Source organism: Microtus pennsylvanicus, chromosome 1, assembly GCF_037038515.1.
Source record: "Microtus pennsylvanicus isolate mMicPen1 chromosome 1, mMicPen1.hap1, whole genome shotgun sequence".
Taxonomy (NCBI): Eukaryota; Metazoa; Chordata; class Mammalia; order Rodentia; family Cricetidae; genus Microtus; species Microtus pennsylvanicus.
The window spans coordinates 131,450,898-131,478,294 of NC_134579.1; the positions used below are offsets into that span (position 1 = coordinate 131,450,898).

A 27,397-nucleotide genomic window follows, 5' to 3' on the forward strand; every position below is an offset into this window, starting at 1 on the left:
GGGTGTGGCAGGTTTCTTCAATCATTTGGGCCGTTTCTGTCTTCATGAACATGCACAGAGTGGCTGAGAGGGAAACTGAGTGTGTCTTTTCTGTGTGGTATCTGCTGGCATGTCAGGTTCTTAGGTCTATCAGGGCATCCTCTGAACAGGTCCTTTCTGTTTCTGTGTCAGTCAGCAGTGCAGGAAGGCACCTGCTACCTGAGTACCGAGGATTCATACTGCTGAATGTTTCAGAAAGCTCACCTTTTTTTTTTTATTTTTAATTTTTTATATTGGGTCTCACTTTGTTGCCCAGACTAGCCTCAAATTTGTCATCCTCCTGCCTCAGCCTTCTGAGTACTAGGATTACTAGTCCTCATGTGCCTGGTTCATACTAACCGCTACTTTTCTTTTTAAAGTTTATTTTTAATTATGTATAGATGGGGGTCTTCTTTGTGGGTGTTGCTGGTTGTGTAGGTGTGTATAGTGCCCTTAGAAGCCAAAGGCATCAGATCCTAGAGCTAGAGTTACAGGCAGTTTTGAACTATCCAGCATGGGTGCTGGGAACTGAACTTCAGCCTGCTGCAAGAACGGTATACACTCTTAACCTCTGAGCCCTCTCTCCAGCCAAGGCCCACTGCTGACCTGAGTGGTATGGATGCCTCTTGGGGTATCAGGCCCTCTCACACAGCCATGAATCAGGACTCAGGGCCACAGAGGAAGCAGCACCTCTCACATCCCCGTGTTGTGCCCCAAGATGCCTTCTCCCAGAAGTGTGTGCTCAAGATACATGATGGTGAACCTGAAGAGGGCAGGGCACCCCAGGGAAAGGCCGATACTGCAGATTCCCTAGGTCCCTGTTCCCACTTGCTGTAATGGGAAGCCAGGTCTCCCTCTGTTGTAATTGGAGCGGCGGGGCTGCGTCCCCAGCACCCCGGCCGCCTGGCTAGCTTATGCCCCGAAATAACAACACACAAATTGCATTCTTTTAAACACTGCTTGGCCCATTATATCTAGCCTCTTCTCGGCTAACTCTCGCACCTGGACTAGCCCATTTCTTATAATCTGTGTAGCCCATGAGGTGGCTTACCAGGGAGATTCTAGCCTACGTCCATCCTGGGTTGGAGCTTCATCGCGTGTGTCTGGCCGGGCGAGGGGAGCATGGCGTCTCTAAGCTCACTTCCTCTTCCTTCCAGCATTCTGTTCTGTTTACTCCTCCCACCTATGTCTTAACCTATCAGGGCCAAGCAGTTTCTTTATTGCTTAACCAATGAAATCAACAGATTGCTATATGACACTCCCACATCATCCCTCTCAGACACATGCGCCAAATGGCACCACCAACCTGCTTGTCTTGTTGACTCACCCATGTTTAATAATTCTTAGAATTATCATCTAATAAATATATTCGAAACCTACAATGATTAACTCTGGATCCAGGTATTTTTTTTACATCTAAGCTAGATATGTTCATTGTGATTCCTGTTCCCTCTTCCTGTTGGATAATTACAATATCCATTTGGAAATTCCCTACCTTCCTACTCCAGACTGTGATTGACCTGGACAAGAGTGGCCTGGACAGCATGGGGATTTGAGTGTCAGGTCTTAGCACCGCCCCTTGGGGATGTTCCTCCCTTCCTCCATCAACTCCCAGGCAATTGGGAGACTGTGTCCTTTTCCTTTGTTATCTCATTTTGAAGGTTTATCAGATCTACGCCAAGCGGTCCCCAGAGGAAGTGCACTCACTCCTGAGGTCCTTCGGCGCTGACTTTGTGATCCTAGAAGATAGTATCTGCTATGAACGCAGGCACCAAAGGGGCTGCCGGCTGCGTGATTTGCTGGACGTCGCCAATGGACACGTGAGCACGTTGCTTCTTCATCTCAGGGATCCCTCAGAGAGGGCGGAAATCCAGGATGCATCCCAAGTGGTGCCCTTCACTTTGGACCACATGTGTGGATGGCATCATGAGCAGACGTTTGTAGACCTGGGCTTTAGTGACAGCAGGGGCTGGGCCAGGGGACCGGAAGGGTCCAGAGTACCTCTCTGCCTTTGGCTGTTTGGCATGGTGCCACACTGCGCACATTTTATTTGTAAAGAATATCTTTCTGCTGTATACAACGTACCTGCCTATCAACACAGTTCCAAAGCATCTTGTTGGCACATCTTTAAATACAAGGCAGCGGGCCCCTCTCTTCTTCCCAGGCTCTATGACCCATAGATCCTGCTCCCTCTTGTCCACCACACACGCAGCCTCGGGGTAACTAAGCTTGCCCTCCACAGCAGAACAAGCTGTGTCTCCCTTAGAGAAAGGGAAATTGGGAGCTGAGCCAGGTCACGGTAAATGGGATCTTTGTCCCTTTGGGGATATGGCGTGGCTAATAGTGTGTGGAAACCAACCTAAATCCACAAACAACCTGAAGGTGAAAAGTAGAGGTTCCGTACCCAAGAAGAGGAATAAGCAGCGACTGCCCGGAGGCTGAGCAGAACCCGCACCTGCCTGTATGTGTGCAGTCTGCCTGTCACTTTTCCTCCCTCGGCATCTGAGTTAGGGAATTGACTCCAGTTGTTGGAGCTCTCTGTGTTGAACGTCTGTGGATGAGACAGGATAGCGTGCTTCTAGGAGCAGCATGGCTCAGTTAGCTTTCAGTGCTGCGGCAAATACCTGAGAGGCTCGGCGGCTTGAAAGGGAGTGGCACTCTTAGGAGGTGTGGCCTTGTTGGAGTAGGTGTGTCACTATGGGGTTAGGCTTTGAGGTCTCTTTTGCTCATACTTCCCTCAGTGTGACACTGAGGCCACTTCCTGTTGCCTTCTGATCAAGATGTAGCGCTCTCCAGCGCCATGTCTGCCTGCACACCACATGCTCCCCGCCATGGTGATAATGGACTGAACCTCTGAAACTGTATGCACACCAGCCTCAATTAAATGTTTTCTTTCTAAGAATTGCCGTGGCCGTGGTGTCTCTTCACAGCGTTAGAAACCCTGACTAAGAAGAGGGGAAAGGATTTAGTCCATCTTACAGCTTACGGCCCTTCCTGAAGGGATGTCAGAGCAGGAACTGACACAGAGGCAGTGGAAGAACATTGCTTACTGGCTTCCTCCCCATGGCACCTCAGCCTGCTTTCATACAGAACCCAAGACCACCAGCCCAGGGGTGGCCCAGAGGACACCCTCAGTGCTAGTCCCTCCCACGTCAATCAACAGAGCGCCCCAGAGACTTGCTTACAGGCAATCTGGTGGAGATAGTCCCTCTCTTAACATCCTCTCGTCTCAGATGGCTCTAGTTTTTTGTTTGTTTGTTTGGTTGGTTTTGGTTTTTTGAGATAGGTTTTCTCCATATAACTTTGGAGGCTGTCCTGGAACCTACTCTGTATACCAGGCTGGCCTCAAACTCACAGAGATCCTTCTGCCTCTGCCTCCCGGGTGCTGGGATTAAAGGTGTGCGCCACCACCACCCGGAAGATGGCTCTAGTTTTGCCAGGTTGACAGAAAACTAGCCAGCATCCAGGGAGATCTGAGTTCTGGTTCTGATCTGCCGTCGGCAGTGACAGTCTCATGACACAGGATTCTCTTTCCAGCCTTGGTTTGCTCTTTGGAGGGAGGAGAGCGAGGCAGCCATCTGATCTCTGAGCAGAGCTGGCCCTGAAATACCCTTTATCTGATAGCATCACATCCCTAAGAAAGCCCAGCACCTACCCTGATTTTTGTGGCCTTTATAAATGTGATTTTTGCCCCAGCTGGTGTGGGGACCGGTGCCTTAAGAACCAACCTTCGTGAAGCTAGAGCGGGAGGATCTAAGAGCTCTAAGCCAGCCTGGCTACATAGTGAGGTCCTGTCCCCAAAAACCGTGATATGGGCTGGACATAGTGGCATATGCCTTTAAATTCCAGCGCGCAGAGGGCAGAGGAAGGCTATATCTGGAGTTCCAGGGCTACACAGAAAGACCCTGTTTCAAAACTAAGCAAAGGAATACACAAAAGCCACGGTGGATGGGGTAGGTAGGTGGGTGGTCACCACCACTCAAGCTCTGTTTGGGTTTGTTTTGGTTTCAGGAGATGGATGGGCCAGGAGACAGTGACCCCGACTTGAGGCCTGCTGATCACCCTCGCTTCTGTGAGGAGATTAAGAGGAACCTGCCGTCCTATGCAGCTCACTTCACTAGGGTGTTCCAGAACAAGACATTCCACGTCTACAGACTCTCCAGAAACAAGTGATCATGTCCATTCCTGAAACCACAGCACATCCACAGCTGACTGAGACGTGTCTGTGAGTCAGGAGCGGGGCATGAACACTGGGGTCCCAGGCAGCTGCAGACAGTCCCGCCGTCCTCTGACGCTGACATCAGTCTCCATCCTGTCTCTTTTCCACAAGTGTTCTTTAGCCAACTATGTGCACCTGTCCAAGACTGCTTGGAGATATGCGCCTGAGGGCGTCGTGTGGAACCCACTGCTGGCCCGGACAATGGGAGCCTATTTAAGACTGAAATGCCTGGGGTTTCAGTGAACCCGAGCCAGTTATGAGTGAGCATAGTTGACAGGCTGCACGGCTCGGTCATTGATATTTCTTCACCACTGAGACTAGTCGGTGGCTTTTTAAAAGGTTATTGTCCCGTCTTGTTAAAATTTTATAACATTTTCCAATTTGCCATGCTTTCACGTGTGAAGAAACAAATCACGTTAGGTCTTTAAATCTTAAATATTCCATTTGTGCTCTAAAACTGCACACGTGTGCAGAGTGTGGGGCAGACTTGGAGTGTGTGTGTGTTTTAGTTCTGGACTCAACAGCCCAGGTGTTCCTGGGCCAGGTGTAGTGGCGCACTCCTTTAATCCCAGCACTCGGAGGCAGGGCCAGGCAAAACTCTTGAGAGTTCAGGGCCAGCCTGGTTTATATAGCGAGATCCAGGCCAGCCTGGGCTGTGCAGAGAGAGCCTGTCTCAAAGCAGCAGGTGTCACAGGTCTCATCCAGGTCTGCGAAGGCAGAAGTGCATGGAGCTGGTAGCCTGTGCTGCTGTTACAGGCCCATTTTCAAGCCCTTTCGTGCTGTTTCGTCTCTCTTGCAAGTAAAACAGTTTTGCTTCATTTCTTACATATTTCAGTTTACTGGGTTTGCAAAACTTGATGAACTTTTTGCGTTTTTAGCCTTTGTATTTTTTCATAGCCTAGAAACTTGCAAAGTCTGGGGGCTTTTTAAGACGCTGTATCATGAGCCCTCGAGTTCAGTATGGCATTTTCATGCCCTTTGACTTGTGGGCTCCAGCCTTCCCTCTCGGCCCCAGAGATGCCACTTCCTTCCCTAAGAGGTGACCAAGTGCCTCTGAGCCGCGCTCGACTGTAAACAGCAGAGAGGAGTGGTTACCTGCTCGGAGTTTTTTGATAATTGCTTTTATAATTCATTTCTAATGGTGGGGGCCTGTAAAAGCTGCTGATAGAGGCACATTGTCCACTTAATTAAATCAAGATAGCTAACGAAATTAACTTTCTCTCCTGCTCTTGCCATTTGGAAGTGATTTAAGTGTTTCTCCTCACGTCAGTGCAATAAATCCCTTGAGCACCAGTATGGAGAGCAGCGCATGCAATGACTCGCTGCTCGGCTGCTACTTAAGTAGCTTCCAGAAATGCATTTCATTGTCTCCTCAGGCTCAGGGTTTTTATGCAAAACTCATTTAAAGAAAACATCGACAGCTAGGTTTTTAAATTAGGCCACTGGAACTTTGGAGTCCTGCCTTTTCTGGACCCCTGAGGTTGGAGACCACTAGAATCTGGGGTAACACAGCAAGAAAACATGTTCATCAATGCCAAAACTTTAATGAAGCCAGCAATGTCGCATGCCTGCCACGGCTGCCGGCACTGGTGGAACATTCTAGGCCAGTGCCTTACTCTTAAGGGAACACAGCGCAGGTAAGGCACAGTGTCTCATGACTGTTACTTTGTGGGTGAGTTTGCATCTGTCTTAAACATTCCCGTATGTGTTTGTCTCATCGCTCTGTGTTTGGCGTCTTGGTATCCAAGAGCCGTGGACTTAACTTGGATGCACATCCTTACCGTGGTGACAGTCACCATCCGCGCTGGCTCTCTCCACAGCACCGTTGCTGCCAGACCGTTTCCTAAGTCATGAGAAGTGCTGAAACCAGTCTTCACCTCGGCCTCTCCCCGAGACACTGTGATGTGTACAGGACAAGTTTTTACTCTTGGTGACCAAATCTTTCAGTGAATCACGTTTGATATTTTTAGCTCTGATCGGGACTCTAGCTTGTGACCTTGTCATCGAGCACACAAGAGGAAAGAGGGCCCACCTTGGCTGCTGCCCCCATGCCCTGTAGGCCTCACTCCCTGCCATTCGGACCCAGGGCACCGTTACGTCTTGGTAATGACATTCAGTTGTGGCTTTGGATAGAGCAGGCACTAGGCTTTGCTTCTGAGTTCTCGGGAGAACCTCTAAGTACAACAGAAGTGCTCTTAATTAGCGCCACTTCTGACTCCTTGGAGCCTCAAGTCTCCAGCCCTCTTGGAAGCCACCTGCTGCAATCCGGCAGGTGGCCCTGCCTTGTGCCTGCGCTCCTGGCGCCAGGCTCCAGTCCTAGCCCAACCCAGATTCTGGGTACACACGCCCGCTTCTGATTGCGAATACAGAGCCCAGTCACAAGAGGGCCAGGGTCTGTGTGACTTGACAGTAGGGTGTTTACCCGGCATTGCACAAAGCCAGCACTGCAGAAGACAGGCAGAAAAAGAGATACTTTTGCAAAAATTAAAGTCAGATACTTTGATAAGGTCAGTTTCTCATCAAAATTGCACTTAAATTTAATGTGCTCGGCTCTGCAGAAGTGGTTCAGTAGTTCAGAGAGTGTATGACTCACACACAGGACCCTCGTTTGGTTCCCAGCACCCATGGTGGCCAGCGCACAACTGCCCGTAACTCCAGCTTCAGGGGGACCCAGTGCCTTCTTCAGGCCTCTCCAGACACTGCACTCATGCCCATTCCCACACAGAGACAAATAATTCAAAGAATAGGAAAACTTTTTTAAAGTAAATGTGATCAGAAAAGTTATTAAATACTAGGAGATGGAAATGAAGGAGATTAACGAGCTTAGGTTCCTTCATAGAATTAACTCATATACTCCCCCACCTTTCTTTTGTCTAAGCCAGAAGCTGGCATGTGGCTCAGTTAGACAACTAGCGTGCGTGAGGTCCTGGGTTCTGTCCCTAGCACTGGAGGAAAAAGTCTCAGCTGACAGGAAGACTCAAGAACGTTTTTCTCCCATTCATGTTATTGGTGTGATTTATGCAAGATAGAGAGCTGCAGACAAGGACTCCTGTGAAGTAAAAGGTCCTGGCTTCTCATCAAAAGATCAGTGAGTGAAGGTACTGTGTCCACCGCAGGTGACCATTCCCTGCGGTAACCGTGAGATAGACGGTACTGTGTCCACTACCCGTGACCGTTCCCTGTGGTAACCGTGAGACAGACAGGGTACTGTGTCCATCGCCGGTGACCGTTCCCTGTGGTAACCGTGAGACAGACAGGGTACTGTGTCCACCGCCGGTGACCGTTCCCTGTGGTAACCGTGAGACAGACAGGATACTGTGTCCACCGCAGGTGACCATTCCTTGTGGTTACCGTGAGACAGACAGGGTACTGTGTCCACCGCCGGTGACCATTCCCTGCGGTAACCATGAGATAGACGGTACTGTGTCCACCGCAGGTGACCATTCCCTGCGGTAACCGTGAGACAGACAGGGTACTGTGTCCACCGCCCCTGACCGTTCCCTGCGGTAACCATGAGACAGACAGGGTACTGTGTCCACCGCAGGTAACACTACAGGTAACCCTGTGGTAACCATAAGACAGACAGTCCCTGCCTCCATGACCACCGGAGGTTCTAGGGCACCACCATTTGATTTCGGATGTATTAGCCAAGCACATAAACAACAAGGCTGTTAAAGATATGTCCCAAAAATGTAGCTCATCTTTAGCAAAGTGTACTTGAAACATTTGATTTTAAATCACAGCTGGGAACCAGAGGGAACATGGAAGTAGACACTGTCTGTGGTATCACACGCCTATGGCTGCTCCAGCCATGGCAGCCTGTGGCTGGGGGAAAGCGCTGGTCTGTTGTGGGGGGCAGCAGCTGGCCTTCCCTTTGTGACACCCTTTGGGTAAAAGCTTAGACAGCATTTCTAATCTGTTGTACTGAATTGTATGGAGATTATATACTAAATAAAGCTCTTTGCAATGATCCGAGGTGTCTTCCGTTGCTTCGAAGGTCAGATTGGAGCGGGTGGAGACCTGTGCCGGCAGAGCAATCACCAGTGATGGGAGCAGTGAGGTCCCCGCATTGCTGCACTCATTCTCTCCAGCTCGCCTCTTCCCCCTCCCCCAGACCTTGCTGTATAGCCCAAGCTATCCTCAGCATCAGGGTTCTCCCGCTTCAGCCTTCCAAAAGCCAGGCTTACAGGACTGCACCACCACACCCAACTCTATAAAAGTATTTAAAGATTTATTTTATGCATATGGGTGTTTTGTCTACATGTATGTTTGTATACTACATGGATTCAGTGTCCATGGAAGCCAGAAATAGGTATTAGATCCCCTGGAGCTGCAGTTATAGGTGGTTGTGAGTAGCCATGTGGGTGATGAGAAGCAAACCCTGGTCCTCCGAAGGATAGGCAGTACTCTTAACCACTGAAAAAATAAAAAATAAACAAAAACCTGGCGGCCAAGGAGATGGCTCAGTGGGTAAAAGTACTACCAGACAAGCCCAAAGACCCAACTTTAATTCCTATAACCCATGTAGAAAGCCAGACACAGTAGCTGGGTAGATGGTTCAGTGGTTAAGAGCACTGTCTGCTCTTGCAGAGGACCTGGGTTCAATTCCCAACACCCACTTGGCAGCTCACAACCATATCCAGTTTCTTCTAGACTCTGGGGGCACCTGGGCTTGAGTGCACACACCCACACAGAGATAAATGTATACACATAGTTAAAAATCTAGGAAGGCCGTATACATTGGTGTGCATCTGTAATCCCAGCACTCTTACAGCAAGATGGGAGGAGCAGCTAGGAGGACTGCGGGGACACTGGCTTCCCAGCCAGCCTTAGTACACAGCACAGCAGTGGAAGGAGAGAAGTGACTTCCCCATGTGCACCACAGTATGCACGAAATTCAAACAGAGCCACCAACAGACACGGGAAATTAAGGGGACATCTTCCCACCAAAGCCATCAGAGAAGTAGAAAAGGGTAGAACAGTTGAGTCTGTCTCAAGGTTTTTATTTACATTGCCAAAAAAGATACATTTGTGAAACTGGAGAGGTGGCTCAGTGGTTAAGAGCATTGGCTGCTCTTCCAGAGGACCTGGGTTAAATTAACACCACCCGCATGGCAGTCCACAACTCCGTAAGTCCAGTTCCAGAGGTTCCAATACCCTCACAGATACACATGCAGGCAAAAAAAAAAAAAAAAACACCAGTGTACACTAAATCATAAAAAAAAATAAACACATCTTTAAGATCAAGACACATTTGCACCTGTGTGTATATGAGCACGAGAAGAGAAGTTGGGAAAGGGCCATTGACAAAGACGAAGACTGACAGATTGCCTTCCAAACGCCGTCACTTTGTGCTGTGTGATTGACATGCGCAGATGTGTGCACACACCCAAAAGTGCATATTCATAGAAGAGAGGGGCTGATTGAGTGTGGATGTGCAGGAGAGGGAAAGGAGGGCAGGAAAATGATTTCAGGCTCCGCACAATAATTAGAACAGCAGTGTGCTAATTAAGACTCGTAAATTGAATGAAACTATTAGCATTTCCTCTCAGAAGAAAAGGTGGATTTTTTTCCCCAGGAAATGACACCTGTGAACAATTATCTCTCTTATTATTGCTACTAAGATTATTTACATAAGCGGTGCTCATTTAGTGCTCAGTGATGTGGGTTTTATTCCAGCACCTGATCTCTACCTGGGGATTGTGGGTAATGGTCAGTGCAGCCATTTTGGGGAAGCCCTCTGTATTTGCTCTGCTGTCTTTGTAAGTGGTGGTCTTGCCTGTGTAGTGAAGAAAATGTTTGAGTCTTTTCTTCTTTTTTCTTTACTGTGTATGGATGCTTGTCTGTGTACCATATGTATGCAGTGCCGGTAGAAGTCAGGAGAGTGTGGCAGGTCCCCTGGAACTAGAGTTACAGATAGTTATGTGCTGCCGTGGCGATGCTAGGAATCAAACCCAGGTTCTCTGCCACAGCAGCTGGTGCTCTTAACTACTGAGCCATCTCTCCAGTCCAGATCTCAGTGTCTTCGCACATCTGTAAGAGCCAGTTGGGTGGCAGACACCAGGAGTGTGAGAACTTACCTAGTCCTCTGAGCCAAAAGACACCTGAGGATAAGGTATTAGAAAGGGGGTTTTATGTTGCTAACATGAATAAGAACGATTCCCAAAGCTGGGCATGGTGGTCCACACCTATACAATCTCATCATTTGTAAGATCGAGGTAAGATGTCCACTATAAATTCCTGTCTACTCTGATCTGTAAAGTGAGTTCCAGGTCAACCTGAGCTAGTATGATTCTGCCTCCAGAACAGAAAAAGATCCCCTAGTTGACTGAATAAAAGTGGTATGACTGGGGGGTGGCTCAGTGGTAGAGCCCCTGCCTAGAATCCCCCAGTGAGGACTGGGGTGTGGCTCAGTGGTAGAGCCCCTGCCTAGAATCCCCCAGTGAGGGGCTGAGGTGTGGCTCAGTGGTAGAGCCCCTGCCTAGAATCCCCCAGTGAGGGGCTGGGGCGTGGCTCAGTGGTAGAGCCCCTGCCTAGAATCCCCCAGTGAGGGGCTGGGGTGTGGCTCAGTGGTAGAGCCCCTGCCTAGAATCCCCAGTGAGGAGCTGGAGTGTGGCTCAGTGGTAGAGCCCCTGCCTAGAATCCCCCAGTGAGGACTGGGGTGTGGCTCAGTGGTAGAGCCCCTGCCTAGAATCCCCCAGTGAGGGGCTGGGGTGTGGCTCAGTGGTAGAGCCCCTGCCTAGAATCCCCAGTGAGGAGCTGGAGTGTGGCTCAGTGGTAGAGCCCCTGCCTAGGTTGTTTGAGCCCTTGAGTTCCATCCCTAGAACTGTAAACAGTAAATCTATTACCTGACCTTTAAGGACATGTGCCAGCTTTGGGACTCATACCCAGTTACAGACAAGCTAGCCCAGGTTGGCTTCCCCGGTTGGTTAAATCCATTCACTGGTCTCTTTTTTTTCTGCTGTAATTTGTTTTGCTCTGTTGTCTCTCTGTGAAGTCCAGCTTGGCCAAGAACTCATGATCATCCATTGTCACTCTCATCCTCCTGCGTGGTGGGACCCCACGTGTGTGCCACCACGCTTGGCTCACCTGCTAGTCTTTGCGGCTTTGGGTTCCCGCCCGTGGACAGTGTGGATGAAGTCCATGTTCTCTCTGAACTCAACATCACAGTGGAGGACCCGTCAGGCACTGGGTCGGAAAAGCACAAGAAAATGCCAAGTGCTTAAAAATAGGGGAGGAGAGCATCAGGGCAATCGGCTGAGATGGCAGCTAGGTCAGTGTGAGAGCTGACCCAGTGAAGCCCACCCAGGGACTGAGCTGAGTGAGCCAGTTCCCAGGTGCATGAACCAGATATCATCAACCCCCTGAGGCAAGAAAGAGTGTGGCATCCACGAGCAAATGCAGCAGGTGGCCACAGAGGCCACTTTGTTTTTTATTTATTTATTTATTTTATTTTATTTTTTTCGAGACAGGGTTTCTCTGTAGTTTTTGGTGCCTGTCCTGGAACTAGCTCTTGTAGACCAGGCTGGCCTCGAACTCACCCCCCACCCCCGTGCTTTTGTTGACACTGGGAAAATGTCCTACTTCAAAGTGGCCTCTGTGGCCGGGCGGTGGTGGCGCACGCCTTTAATCCCAGCACTCGGGAGGCAGAGGCAGGCGGATCTCTGTGAGTTCGAGACCAGCCTGGTCTACAGAGCTAGTTCCAGGACAGGCTCCAAAAACCACAGAGAAACCCTGTCTCGAAAAACCAAAAGTCCCAGGATGCTGCAGTCATAGTTTTCATAAGAGTGGTGTCAAACTTTGAGACTAAAAGATTGCAAATTGTGGTGGCCGGTGCCTTTAATCCCACCAGAGGCGAGGCTGGTGCAGCTCCCTGCTGTGCTAGCCTGATCTATGTAAATTCTAAGCCAGCCAGGGCTACAAGAGATCCTGTCTCAAAGAAACAACAAACAAAAGATTGGCAACAACCAACCATGTAGTACACATGTGAATCCCAGCACTGGGGTGGGGTGGGGGATGCTAAGGCGGGAAAACAATCTTCCAAGCCAACCTGTGCAACATAATGAGACGTCTCAAAATCCCAGTAACTCAACAATAAAGTACTTGCCTAGCATGGGCAAGGCTTGCTTTCCAGGCCCAGAACTAAGAGAAACAAAACAAAACAAAATCACAAATACATTGTCTTGTGGGACCCTCATCAGTCTCCAGCGGCATCGTGAGCCAGGCTTGAGCTGCATTGTGCATGCCACACAGACGAAGTCACCTGCAGCCTGCAGCCAGGCAAGTACTAAAATGCAGCAATGCTGGCGGTGGGGGGATCTGCAATGACGGCTTGTGGCTTAGGAGTGCACACGATTCTTGCAGAGGACCAGAGTTAAGTTGCCAGCACCAACATGGGGTAGCTCACAACAGCCTAGTACTCCAGCTCCAGAAGTCTGGCTCTCTTCTGGCCTCGGCTGGCACCTGCACACACGTGACAGATACACACAGAAACATAAATCATAATATGTTTTAAGTAGCAACGGAAGACTGTGGTTGCAATGTGTCTGGAAGACTTACGCTGTGGACCCTTTCGTGAGTCTCAGCCGTGGCTTGGATTCCATAAAGCACTGGTGTCGTTTCCAGTTGGTGACTTCATTGCCTTGATCTAATAGAGCAAACAGCTGTCCTCTCTAATCCCACTGTCCCTGCGAAGACACGGCAGAAGCACAGGCCAAGTTCTCATGGGCATGGATTTCTTTCTGTTCTTCTTTTTTTAAAATTTATTTTGATGTGTGTGTATGTGTGTATGCGTGTGTGCGTAAATACACATTTGCACCTACGTGGATTTGAGAGGATGTAGGGTAATACAAGGGGAGTTGGAGAAGGAAAGAGGGAACATGATATGAATATAGTACTGATGTATGAAGTTTTCAAAAAAAAATCTTAAAAATGAAGAGAAAGGGCAAAAGTTTGAAACAGCCGTGGAAAATGGGGAAGGTAGCTCATCTGCAGCCACAAAAACTTGCACGAGTATTGTTGATGCTCTGACAAAGATGTGGGGGATCGGTGGGTTCCTCCCAAAGAAAGAAACAGAATGAGAGCAGGGACCATGTTGCCTGACAAACTCACTTGCCCTTCCCACTGCCTGTCAAGGAAACTGACTGAGTTGTACATTCTGAAGGAGCGCATAAATATGAAAATTCCACTAAAAATACATGATCGCTCAAGTCGACAGGCTCTAAATATGCAACGGTGGCAGGAGTAATGACAGAATGTATTTATTTTTAAGAATTATAAGACACGAGAAGGCCCAGGAATGTGCGTCCCATAGGCTGAGAAAAATGCAGGCAACAGAGATGGCCTGTAAGATTGCCAAGTGTCAAATTCAGCAAAGATGTCAAGATGGCCATTTAAAACTTGCTCAGAGAAGGAAAGAAAACCGTTAGGCATCCATCCCTAGGGCAGAGTAGCTGTGCCAGTTGGTCTTTGTCAAATCAGTGCAAACTTAGATATATAGACAGAAAGGGAACCTCGATTGAGAAAAGGCCTCCATCCGATGGACCTGGAGGCAAATTTGTAGGGTGTTTTCATGATTGCTGATTGGTCAGGTAGATGGGAAGGTCCAACACACTATGGGTATTTAAAATGTTTAAGGTTTATTTTTAATTATGTGTGTGTTTGCGTGTGTGTGTGTGTGTGTGTGTGTGTGTGTGTGTGATGTCCCTGTGGAGGCCAGAAGAGGGCACCAGATACCCTGGAGCTGGAGTTACAGATGTCGTGAGCCACCAGATGTGAGTGTTGGAAACCCAGATCAGGCCTCTGCAGGAACTGTAGCTGCTCTTAACCACTGAGTCATCTTTTCAACCCCTGCTGGGGGGGGGAAGTGGGGGGGGATTCTCAGTTTTTCTCAGTTTGTGACTTCTGCAAAAGAGAGGACTTCATCAAAGAAACAGAGCATCTTAAGCTCTGTGTGGATTTGGCACGGTAAGGAGCCATGATCCCTGCTGACACAGGGCAGGGATTGCAAGTGGGAGATTGTAGGCTTGCTGTTTAATAACGGAGGATTAAAAACATGTATAGGGGTAGGAGACATATTCACAGGGTATGGTGACCCTCTTGCCTTTCTAATCATGAGGGGCAGGGTCTTCCCATGACGCTCTGTGTCATGTTTTGGAGACTACATAGTCCAGGCTAATCTTGAACCCCCTTATTTTCTTTACTTTATCTTACATTTACGGGTATCTTACCTACTTGTGTGTCTCTGCATCAAGTGTGTGTCTGGTACCCGTGGAGACCAGAAGGCATCAGATTCCCTAGAGCTGGAGTTACAGATGGTATCGATCCTGGGTCCTCTGGAAGAGCAGCCAGTGCTCTCAACCACTAAGCCATCTCTTGAGCCCCACAAAGTCCCTTTAATATAGTCTATCAGTTCTGTTCCTCTAGAGAACCCTGACTAATACAATGAATCCATTCATATCCTCTCTTGTTGACCCCTTAAGATGTGAGGAAGACAGTGGCACCATCTCTGGGTGTAACATCATGTGACTGTCTTGGATAAATGAATGAATGAATGAATGAATGAATGAATGAATAAAGCAGATGTATTTTCCTCCACTAACCTCTTCCTGGCCCTGTCTCATGCACTCTGCTTGTCCACAATGTGGCCTGATATCCCAGGGGGTTAAGAGGTAGTAAGAAGGTTGGCCTTAGTCACAGGGCATTCCTTTATCCTTCTTGAATTCAAGACAAGGGTTTACAAGTTAGGCAGCCAGGAGATAGCACTCCCCACTAGAATGGCTCAGTGGGAAAAGGCTTCTGCTGCCAACCCAGTGGACCTGAGTTCAATCCCTGAGATCCACCTGGAAGTAAGTGAAGCCACACCACAGGTTTTCCTCTGACTTCTGCACCTGTGCCTGTTGTGTAAGTTTCCCCCAGATGGAAACCATCCATCCTGCAGGGGAGCGCCTAAGCCCGAAAGTAAACAACTCCAAAGAGCTTCAGGAAGTCCCTGAAACAGACCAGAACCACTAGGCCGCTCCCTGCCCAAGGAAACAATGAAAGCTGGGAGTCTTTCTCAGACTAAAGGAAACTGCGCTGCAAGAAGACGATTCTGGGACCAGACCAGCTGCCTGGAAGAGGCAGAGCTGCCTGGAAGAGGTTTAGACCACTGAGACATATGGAAAGGACGCTCTCCAGCCTGTAGAGCTGCCCGTAGGCTGTGCAGTGTGCGCCAGGTCCCCACTTTGTGAGCTGTCACCATGCTGGGGCGGGCCTTGGTGATGCAGCTGTCTTTGAGTCATTTCTATTCCTGTAAGTAACCCCAATAAAACTCGTTGAAGGGAGCCCTCCCAATGCTGAGACCTTTTCATAAGCTTCTCAGGTTGTGGTGACCCCAGCCATAAAATTATTTCATTGCTACCTCACAGCTGTAATTTTGCTACTGTTATGAATCGTACTGTAAATATCTGTGTTTCTCAATGGTCTTAAGTGACCCGCGGGAAAGAGTCATGGACACCCAAAGAGGTCACGACCCAGAGGTTACAAACTGCTGGAGTCTCCCCAGGAAAAATTTTGTCACACAACAGTGCTGTGGCAAACGCACACAACATGCACACAATAAAGAGGCTAAAACCCAGCTAAGGTCACCCTTTCCTTGACTCCCCCAGTGAGGAGCAGGACTGTGGCTCCAAAGTACATCCTGGGTATTTGTCCAGATGAGTTGAAAACGCTAGTCCACACTAAAATTGCACACAGATCTTTACAGAAAACTTAGGGGAAGTGAGAAATACAGCAGAAACCAAGAACTCCTTAGTGGCTGTACATCTAGACGAAGCAGTATTAGTCAGCTCTAAAAAAGTATCCTCCCACCATGGAAAGTCACAGAATTCCCAGTCCATGTTTCTGAAGGGAAGCAGGCAATCTGAAAATGCTGTGATCTGTGTGGGGCTGGAATGTGTCTTCCTAGGTGGAAACTGGACTGAGGGACCACTCAGTACCTAAAAGCACTTGCATCTCATGCAGAAGATGGGGGTTTGGGTCCCAGTGCATGCATCAGGCAGTGCACAATCAACTGCCTCTCCAGTTCCGGTAAATCTGATGCCCTCTGCTGGCCTCCATGAGCACTGCATTCATGTGCACATATACACAGACCCATACCCATAAAAACAAATATAATAAATAAGGTGGAAACCAGGGTAAGAGCCTTTGCACAAGGGCCTATGTCATGTACCCTCCCAGTGCTAGGGTTGGCCAAAGATGGGGATGACTGGAACTTGGTGGCTGTCAGCCTAGCCTCAAAACTTTTCTAGGTCCAAATTCAGTGAAAGAAGTTTTCTCAAGGGATGAAGGCAGAGAGCCATAGAGGGGACACTCAGATCCGGCCACTGTGTGTATATGCATGCACATAAACAAAGAAGGTAGGCATTTAATCCAAGTTGATATTTGGGGACAGGATGTTTAGGGATGGTGTTTAAGGTTAGATGCCATCTTCTGGCCTCTGTGGGTATTGCACACATATGGTGCATATACATACATGTATGTAAAACACATACATATGAAATGAAAATAGTAAATCTTTTAAAATATAGGGGATAGATGGTTGAAGAAGTGCCACAGGTAGGATCTTTTATTTATTTTTGTTTGTGTGTGTGCTCTGGAGGTCATGTGACGGTCAGAAGACAACTTTTGGAAGTCAGTTCTCTCTTCCTACCCTGTGGGTCCTGAGGATCGAGCTCATGTCTTCAGGCTTGGCAGCAAGCCCCTTTACACGCTGGGTCCTCTCACAGACCCAGACAGGGAGATTTTTGAAGCAGTGGCTGTTCTGTCTCAGATCATGGTGAAGCCTGAACCTAGATGAAGCATGCACCTCAAGGGTTATGATATCCATGTGGTGGAGCGTGGTAGTATGGGGTAAACTGTGCATCGGGGTAACTGGGAAAATGCTGTAACCGTGAGGCGTGGGGGAACCGAGTCCAAATCCCAGCACTGTGGAGGACAAGGCAGGAAGAGAAGACATCTCAGTTATTACACTCTTGGTTTTATATTATTCTTTTTATATTTAAATTTATTTTAATCATATGTGTGCCTGTTTATTTGCATAGGAGTGCAGTGTCCTTGGCGGCCAGCAGAGGGCGAAGGACCGAGGCTACCTGCTGCCGAACATTTGTGCTGGGAACTGAACTCAAGTCCTCCGCAGGATTAATATGTGCTCTTGACCCTAAGCCATCTCTCTAAACCCGTCTTCTATCACATTTTCACGTCCTTCTGAGAGGTCTGGAGGAAAAGCCAGCATCGTGCTCAGTGTCAGCTCTTGCCCGAAGCGTAACCTTGGGCGTGTCGCCTGTGTGTGGACGGTAAATAGATTAAGTCAGCAGCCTCAGCCCACGGAGTTTTTGAAAGGATTAAATTAAGTTAATAATTTAAAGCTTTTAGAACAAAACTGAGCAGACTAAACACCTAATAAATATTTATTGCTATTATTAACCCAGTTCTGACAATTCCTAACAGGGAGGTTGGCTCCGCGATCACTCCTCACCCTTCGCGATAAAGTGGCTACCCAAGACGTGGCTGAAACATACATTAACGTTTGTTTTCTTCTCTGCGCCTGTTTTGAAACACTTTCTCCCATCAACAGAAAAGCAAATACAATTTCACAGATTGCAGGTGCCAATCAACACAGAGGTCCAGCGCGTCACGTCAGGTGGGCCTCATCCGTCCTTTGTCACGTGACTCCAGCCCCCCTGCGTTCTGCTTTCTGCTGCCCCAGCAGCAACTCTCAATGCTTGGGATGTAACTTTGTTCTGTTTTTATTTTCTCCTATGCCGAGTGGGAAGGGTTGCCGCAGATGGCATCTGATAAACGTTTATTGCATCCTGGGCTTTGGGGTTGGTGGCAGCCGCTGACCTGGCTGGTACATTCCAAAAGATCTTCCATGAGCATTAAAAGGGTGTTAGGTGAGACACAGCAGTGGGAAAGAAATGGCCCAGATAATTTGGCTCTAGATCTGCAGAATCCCAAGTCTCCACAATTCTAATAGTCAACCAGTCTTGGGGGGTCTTTGACATAGGTGTGGATTTGTTTCTTTGATTCTGGAAATTTCATACTTCCTTAGCTCCTGTGGTTCTTGGCTTATGGCTACAAAACTTTAATTTTTTTTCTCTATCTTTATATGTGCTTCACAGATGTCTCAAACTTCCCTATACCTTCCTCCTCAGAAGCTCCCAGGATCATCTAGAATCTTTTCAAGATTATTTTTTAAAAAAAGATTTAGCCGGGCGTTGGTGGCACATGCCTTTAATCCCAGCACTCAGGAGGCAGAGACAGGGGAATCTTTGTAAGTTGGAGGCCAGCCTGGTCTACAGAGTGAGTTCTAGGACAGCCAGGGCTACACAGTGAAACCCTGTCTCAAAAAAAAGGAGGAGGGAGATTAATTTTTAATTGTGTGTGTGTGTGTGTCCCTGCACCTGTGGGTGCACATCCCAGAAGAGGGCATCAAATTCCCCTGAAGCTGGAGTCACAAGCATCTCTGACAGCCCTGCATTGTTGCCAGGAACCAAACTCAGGACCAGGAACCATCTCTCCAATCCCAATATTCTTTTTATTTTCTTTCTCTTTTTATTTTTAATGTGCATTGGTGTTTTGCTTGCATGTATCTGTGTGTAAGGGTGCCAGATCTTGGAGTTACAAACAGGTGTGAGCTGCCATGTGAGTGCTGGGACTTGAACCCAGGTCCACTGAAAGAGCAGCCACCTCTCCAGCCCCCACTCTTGAGTCCTGCCCCACGCACCCACAAAACTCTTCTCCCGAAGTGATGATGTGTTCACATGTTCCAGGTGGACGTATGTCCTGAGACGTGCAGTCGATGACATGAGACATATATCTGCGTGAACAGCATCTCTGCCCACCCTGTTGCTCAAGCCAGAATCCTCAGTACTGTATTTATACATCTATCTCTTAATGTATCCAGAGACTCCCAAGAACCCACAGTTTGTCTTACTTCTCTGTGTGTCTGGGGCCTGCCGGTGGCAGTAGGCCAGCCCTTCGCTGCTGATTGCCACCTGAGGTACGGGCCCACTTTAGAACGCCACCTACATGCCCGGCTGGGTTTCCAGCTTGCACCACGGAGAAGAGTTTCAGGATGAGTCTGTAAGATGCAGAGCTAGAGTCCTAAAGAAAAGAGACAGCACGCTCTGAGATCTGAGCGCAGGATGCTAAAGAGATGGATCAGCAGTTAGAGGCTGCTGGGTTAGATTCCCAGCATCCAAGAGTCAGCTCACACCTGTCTGTAACTCCAGTTCTGGGGGACCTGACACCCTCTTCTGACATCCGAGGGCACTAGATACACATGAAGTCACATACATGCAACAGGCAAAACACTCACCTAACAATAAAATATATCCTTCTTTATAAGCCGCTGTGTTAAAACATGACATCTTACATGATGGTGCAGAGAAAGTAAAGAAAAACAGAGCCAAAGCTGTAGAAGGCTCCGTGGTTAAGAGCACACACTACTCTTGCAGAGAGGACCTGGGTTCAGTTCCCAGCGTCCACATCAGGCAGCTCACATCTGCCTGTCATTCTAGTTCCTGGGGAATCTGAGGCCCTCCTCTGGCCTCTGTTCGGCACTGCACTCATGTGTACATACCCCCTACATAATAATATAATTTATAATAATACAAAATTACTATAAATATAATTTTAATTTTATAATTAAAAATAAATCTTAAAAAAAGAATCACTTCTCCAGAAGGTGATGGGGCATGCCTTTAAGCCCTTGGGAGCGCTTGGGAGGCAGAGGCAGGCAGATATCTGGGTTCGAGGCCAGCCTGGTCTATAGAGTGAGATTCAGGGCAGCTAGGGCTACAAATAGGAACACCCAAAAAAACAAAAAAAAAACTTTAAAAATTGATAGCTTTAGCTGTACTTCATACTTGTAATTCTAGCACTTGGGAGGCTGAGGCAGGAGGATTCTCATTATTTTCAGGCAGCAGGGTGAAACTCAACAATAACAGTAAAGCCCATGCTGTGCCGGCTGCAAGCAGCTGAGAGGAGGGAACCTAAGTGAGAAAACGTCTTCATATGATCGGGCTGTAGGCAAACCTGTAGAACTTAATTTTCTTAATTAGTGGTTGATGGGGGAGGGCCCAGCCCATGGTAAATGGTGCCATCCCTGGGCTGGTGGTCCTGGGTTCTATAAGAAAGCAGACTGAGCAAGCCATGCGGAAGCAAGCCGGTAAGCAGCACCCTCCATGGCCTCTAATTTCCTACGCTGTTTGAGTTCCTGTCCTGACTTCCTTAAACAATGGACCACAGTGTGGAAGTGGAAGCCTAATAAACCCTGTCCTCCCCAACTTGCTGTTTGGTCGCAGTGTTTCGTCACAGCAATAGAAACCCCCAACTGAAATGCACGCCTTTAATCCTCATGCTTGAGAGGCAGAAGCAGGCAGATCTCTGTAGATGTCAGGCCAGCTTGGGCTCCATGGTGAGACTCTGTCTCAAAACCTAAACAAAATAATGCCTCGAACTTGGCTTCTCAGGGTTCTCCGTCTCTATACACGATGGGTATAATCTGGCTTGCTTAGAGTTTTAGCTGAGTGACTAGCACAGGATTCAAGTCTTGCTATTTTAAAAAAGATCAAAAACAAAAAGTAAATCAGTCTGTGACTATCCCACCCCCAAACACCATGTGTCTATCACAGAGAACAACCCAGAAAGAAAGCTGGAAGACTTCCGCAGCAGAGGCATCGGCTGCCGCAAGTCTAATGGACTATTAGCACCAAGATGAAGATGGAAAATTACCTGATAAAAAATGGCAATTTGCATAGATTTGCCCCATAATTATAAAACTTATTAAGCTCCATTTTCCCGAGGCCGTAATGGGGTTCACCTTTCATTTAATGCGATTTGTGATCTCTGACTACCGCAGGCAGCAACAGTCGGCAAAATCAAATCCATAATTACATTCTCGGCTCATACGTGAAAGACTGAAATATTCATTAGCTGATATATATTCTATTTGTTAAAATTAAGCAGAGTGAAAACCTTGAAGAGAGTCCCCACCCCACCCCCATCCTCTAAGTACCCTTTCCAGCGCTCTCAGTCCATTGACTGGGCAAGGTGAGGCTGTCGAGGTGAAAGGCAGTGGGAGCTGAGTCTGTGTCCTTCCAGACAGCACAGCACCCTGAAGAGCAGCTCAGACGCCAGGGCCTGCCGGAGCTACGTAGGTGGGAAATGCCCAGGGGCTGTTGTATGCTTGTGAGAAACTTTTCTTGGGGAGACACAGCACACATACACACACATACACACACCGTAACACCACACAGACACATAAATACCACGCACAAACACATATAAAAATGTACACATATGCTGGGCGGTGGTGGCGCACGCCTTTAATCCCAGCACTCGGGAGACAGAGGCAGGCGGATCTCTGTGAGTTCGAGGCCAGCCTGGTCTACAAGAGCTAGTTCCAGGACAGGAACCAAAAAAGCTATGGAGAAATCCTGTCTTGAAAAATCCACAATATATATATACACACATACTACATACACACACAAATGTATACACCACACACACGTATACGCATCAACATGCACACACACAGGCATACACATACACAAACATGTATACACAGGAGGCACTGGTGGTGTTAGTTACATGAGCCACATGCCTGCTTCTAAGGTTTTCGAGAGAACTAGCATATGCAGACTTACACAGGCTTACAGACCAAATGGACTCAATTAACACAATCACAATACTCCCCCTCACAGACACGCCCAGGTCCGTCTCCCAGGTGACTCCACTTTCTAGTAGAAAATCATGCAATCTTTGTAAAGGCAAAAACAGCAGTTTTTGTCTATGCCTTTCCTAATTCCTTTCCTAATACCGAATCTTACAGGCTAAAAGGGAGTGTGTGTGTGTGTGTGTGTGTGTGACTGAAGAATGCACTCGGGGAATGGCTGACAGTGTGACTGAGCGTGCAGGACACGAGAGTGTGTCAGTGTGAGTGAATGTGAGCATGGGTAGGAGGAGTGGGCCTGAGACTGAGTCTCGGGGCCTGGCACAGTCTCCTCCTGGAAGCCCTGCCAGGCAGGCCCAGCGGTGGCCTCTTCAGCATTCCATCCCCACGACCAAGCGTGGTGGCCGGAGCGTGGCAGACACAAATGAATGGCCACCAGGCAGCTGCCAGCTGAGGAAAACCCTCGTGTGATGTGGCTTTGGGCCGAGATATTACCAGCCAGGAGGAACGCTTCCCAGTGAAGGTGGTCGGGTTGCTAACACAAATGCCAATCACCGAATTATTAAGCACAGTAGAAGAAACTGAGGCATGAATGTCGGGAAGAAAACCACAGTGAGGTGCTTCAGCGCGAACGTCCCCATTTAAGGCAGGTTCGGTAGGAGCGCGGCTGACTGGCGGGACCACACAACCTTGCCTGTGTGTAATCAACTTAATCACAGAAATGTCACGAGTGGAAAATGTCTAATTCCACCACAGGATGTGCCAATTTAGTAAAACTAGAAATCATCTGTAAGAGATTAATTTTTTTAAAATTCAAACCTGGGATTTTAAGACGCCTTTTAAAAACAACCCTCTCTGTCAAGGAGGAAACCCACACCACCAGCCCAGGATGCTAGGATGGTGGGGGACGACAGAGACCAGCCACAGCCTCTTAGTACTGTCATTGCCATACAAAACAAAGAAGGGGATTTTTCACTCAGCGAAAAGGTGCAAACCCCAAAAGAAATGCAAAAAAATAGAGATGATAAAACAGCCAGTGTGTGTGTGTGTCTATACACATATGATATATATACATGCATATGTATGTGTGTATGCCATACATGCATATGATGTGGAGGAGTTGTATATTTTTATTTTATGTTTCTAAGTGCTTGTCTGTATGTATGTGTGTGCATCACATGTGTGCAGTGCCCACAGAGGCCAGAAGAGAGTGTTGGATCTCCAGCCCCAAAAAATAAAGTCATAGAAAAATAAAAGCAGACAAGGTGACTGGGTGCTTAAGAGTGTTCTTGCAAAGGACCTGAGTTCCAGTGTTCAGTTCCCAGCAGATCTGATAGGGATCTGATGCCCTCTTCTGGCCTCTGTGGGCACTGCACTCTTGTGTATACACACACACACACACACACACACACACACAGAAACACATATATAATGGTTTCTTCTGCCACCTGAGTCTCTTTTAGATTTTTGTTTTGTTTTGTATTTTGAGACAGGGTTTCTCTGTGTAACCTTGGCTATCCTGGAACTCACTCCATAGACCAGGCTGGTCTTGAACTCACAGAGATCCACCTGCCTTTGCCTCCTGAGTGCTGGGATTAAAGGCGTGGGCCACCACTGCTGGACCACTTTCAGATTATTAATAATTGTCAGTGTAGATAACATTTCCCCCTTAAGAGAATAACCCAGTGTCAGTGGACCAGTCAAGGGACAAACAGCACACCATGGCCAGAGAAAGGGTGGTGGAGAGGGACGGTGGGCAGAGACATAAACAGAGTGTGTTCCGGTGCACAGAAATCTTTCCTGAGTTAGAGCCCCGTATTTAAGGAGCAGTAAGCACGCGGTGAAGGGCCGTGTCCAGCCAACAGAACCTGCTGTCTTAGAGAAAATACATCTCGTTTCGCAGATATGAGCAGGCTCCCACTGTGAGTCCGAGCTGCCAGAGGGAGGTGGGAGATGGCCGCTCCGTGCTGAGCTGAGTCTCCAAATCTCAGAAGAAAAACACGTGCCCCCAGGAGCGAAGGGAGCGGGTGAAGTCCGCAGGCTGTGGCACTGCCATGGTGACCAACTCAACACAAAGCCAAGTCCTTTGTTTTCATAAAACTCAAATGCTGCCCTAAAGACAGAGGTTGTCATGGTAACTCTTTCAAAGCCAGAGTCTTTCCCAGAGACCAGTTGTCTCACTCTGGAGAATAATCTTTTCTTTTGCAATGACAATTAAAACCCACCGGGAGGACTGGTGCTGGCCTTACAAGTCAACCTTATTACACAGCCTTCGCTTTCAGACCCAAGGCAGCGCGAAACCCAAGGAGCTTCTGGAAAGCAACCTTCTGTAATGACAATCAAAACAGTGGGAAGGCCAAACCAGGTAGCACCAGTCAGAACCACACGAGAAGAGTGACCGGCTTTCAAAATACTTCAAAATTCAATCTAACACAACGACATAAGACACATGATAGCTTCTAGTTTTTTAGACTTATTTGATTATTTTATGTGTACGGTGTTTTACCTGTGTGTATGGATGCACACTGTGTATACCTGGTGCCCAAGGGGTCAGAAGAGGACATGGGATCCCCTGGAACTGGAGTTACAGACAGTTGTGAGCTATCACGTGGTCGCTTGGAGTTGAACCCAGGTCCTCTGCAAGGGCAACAAAGATTCTTAGCCACTGAGCAAAATCTCCACTCTGACTTAACACCTTTTTCAGATTTTTGTTTTGTTTTGGTTTTGGTTTTTTGAGACAGGGTTTCTCTGTAGCTTTGGAGCCTGTCCTGGAACTAGCTCTTGTAGACCAGGCTGGCCTCAAACTCACAGAGATCCGCCTGCCTCTGCCGCTCCAGTGCTGGGATTAAAGGCGTGTGCCACCACCACCCGGCTAGAAATTAATTTTTATTTAAGTATATGTATGTGTGTCTATGTAGGGGTGTGTGCACACGAGTGTTGTGCCCTCAGAGGCCTGAAGAGGTGTCAGGTCCTGGAGCTGGAGTTAGAGGATGCTGGGAGCTGTCTGACATAGATGCTAGGACCTGAACCCAGGTTTCTGGAAGAGCAGCATGCACTCCAGCCCGTAATTTATCTTTAATTGTTATTTTATGTGTATGAGTATTTGCCTGCATTTATTTATACGAACCACATATGTACCTGGTGCCTTTGAAGGCCAGAAAAAGACTTCCAGTCTCTTGGGCTGGAGTTATGAACGGCCATGTGGATCCTAGGAACTGAACTCGGGTACTTTGCCAGAGCAGCAAATGCTCCTAGCCACTGAACCAGATCTCTAGCTCCAAGACTCCTTGTTTAAAAACCAGCTGGGTGGTGGTGGCATATGTCTTTAATCCCAGCACTCGGGAGGCAGAGGCAGGAGGATCTCTGTGAGTTTGAGGCCAGCCTGGTCTACAGAGAGAGTTCCAGGACAGCCAGGGATACACAGTGATAACTTCCACTCATGGACCACAGGCAAACGTCCACAGTGACCGCAGCTGTGTGGGAGATCTAGGGTCATCTGATGAGGGCTGAGCTGTGGGGACGGACTGCGAGGGAGAAGCATTTTGGGTTCAGTACTACCAAAGTTGGTGTGCCCTTGGACCTGATGGGCTTCGGGAGGGGATCCTCCTCTCTGGAGTCCCAGGTGAACTAGAGTTGTGGAGAGGATTCCCCTATGTGTGTGTGGGAGAGGGGTAGCCTTGGGTGGAAGGTGGATGCCAGGGGGCAGAGGGTGGTTCTGGAGTCAAAGTTCTGCCAAGACAGTGTGCTTTCCCTTCCTGCCAAGGTCAGAGGACTAAGGAACTTCCTAGTCAGACATCTGGTATCCATTGCTCAGCCCTAAGTGGGACATCCATCTCAACCCTCATCCCCCAGGTTCAAGAACATCATAGAAGGCAGAGCAGAAAGATATAGGGGCTGGAGGGTGGGGAGGAGGACTGTGAAATGCTGTCTTCAGGACCTCACCAGTCATTGAACCCATGAACTCGGAAACTACCCAGGATATAGACGAGATTGGTCAACAGGCAGCACTAATTGGAGGGGAGGGAGGGAGGGAAGGAGGGAGAGGGAGAGGGAGGGAGAGAGAGAGAGAGGGAGGGAGGGGAGAGGGAGGGAGGGAAAGAAAGAGGGAGAGGGAGAAGGAGGGAGAGAGAGAGGGAGGGAGGGAGGGAGAGAAAGAGGGAGAGGGAGAAGGAGGGAGAGAGAGAGGGAGGGAGGGAGGGAGGGGAGAGGGAGGGAGGGAGGGAGAGAAAGAGGGAGAGGGAGGGAGAGAGAGAGAGGGAGGGAGGGAGGGGAGAGGGAGGGAGGGAGGGAGGGAGGGAGAGAAAGAGGGAGAGGGAGAGGGAGGGAGAGAGGGAGGGAGGGAGGGGAGAGAGAGGGAGGGAGGGGAGAGGGAGGGAGGGAGGGAGGGAGGGAGAGAAAGAGGGAGAGGGAGAGGGAGAGGGAGGGAGAGAGAGAGGGAGGGAGGGAAGGAGGGGGGGAGAGGGGGAGGGAGGGAGAGGGGGAGGGAGGGGGAGGGAGAGGGAGGGGGAGAGAGAGAGAGAAGAGGAGCATGGTGGTACACACTTTAGTAAGTTTAAGGCTATTCTGAACTACACAATGAGTTCCAGGCCATCCTAAAGACACTGTGAGCCATGCTTAGCACTGTTCATTGTTCTTCAAACATTTCCTCCTTGGTAAAAACAGATAAAGAAATTACTTTCACAAATTGCACAGCTGAAATAATTTTGACCATAAAATTTCTAGCAAGGGCACATATCAGGTGCCCACAGAGGACCTCTTATACCTGAAGTTATAAATGGCTGTGAGCTGCCCAGCGTGGCTTCTGGGAACTGGGTCCGGGTTTCCTGTAAGAACAGTGAACTCTCTTAAGCTCTGGGCCATTTCTCCAGCCCCCACCCTGTGCATGTGTCTGTATGTGTGTGAGACTGTTCGGTGCTTTTGTGTGTAGGCCAGGATGGCCGTGAGCTCGTCGATCCTCCTGCCTCAGACTCCTAAGTTCTGGGATTGCAGGTGTGCACCATCAGGCCCAGCTGGATCCTATGGAGTTTGTTTTGGTTTTGATTTTTTTCAAAACAAGGTTTATCTGTGTAGCCGTGGCTATCCTGGAACTAGCCCTATAGGACAGGCTGGCCTCAAACTCAGAGGTCCGCCTGCCTCTGCTTCCCAAGTGCTGGGATTAAAGGCGTGCACCACCATGCCCGGCTAGTTTCTTTAAGTATCCTCTTGACACATTTAGTTATGGGGGGAGGGGTAAATGTCGTCACCTTGGACATGAGAAAGGGAAAGAGCAGCAGCAGTCCAGAATTTAGGGAGAAGACAAGGGATGGCAAGCTTGCCAGGGAACGCCAAATCGTCACTTCCCCAAAGGACGAGTCTAGAGACACTACCCACCCTTTTATGAAACACGACTCAACTTCAGATAAGTCATTTAATGTTTCAAAGCCGCCCACCACGTGGTAACC

At 48.6% G+C, this 27,397-nt stretch overlaps 1 protein-coding gene across 3 annotated transcripts in view; it reads left to right on the top strand.

Moving 5' to 3' along the window:
* The window catches only part of Dpy19l3 (dpy-19 like C-mannosyltransferase 3), a 77,829-nt gene extending 69,622 nt beyond the window's left edge, over positions 1 to 8,207 (top strand). For 2 of the 3 annotated variants that reach the window (XM_075984356.1, XM_075984355.1), the window contains exons 18-19: positions 1,680 to 1,838; positions 4,030 to 8,207. In XM_075984356.1, coding sequence (XP_075840471.1) covers positions 1,680 to 1,838; positions 4,030 to 4,191 — 321 coding nt within the window. In that variant the 3' untranslated portion in view covers positions 4,192 to 8,207. The remainder of the gene's footprint in view (positions 1 to 1,679; positions 1,839 to 4,029) is intronic. The other variant, XR_012911704.1, reaches the window with a different exon arrangement.
* The last annotated feature ends 19,190 nt before the right edge of the window (positions 8,208 to 27,397 follow it).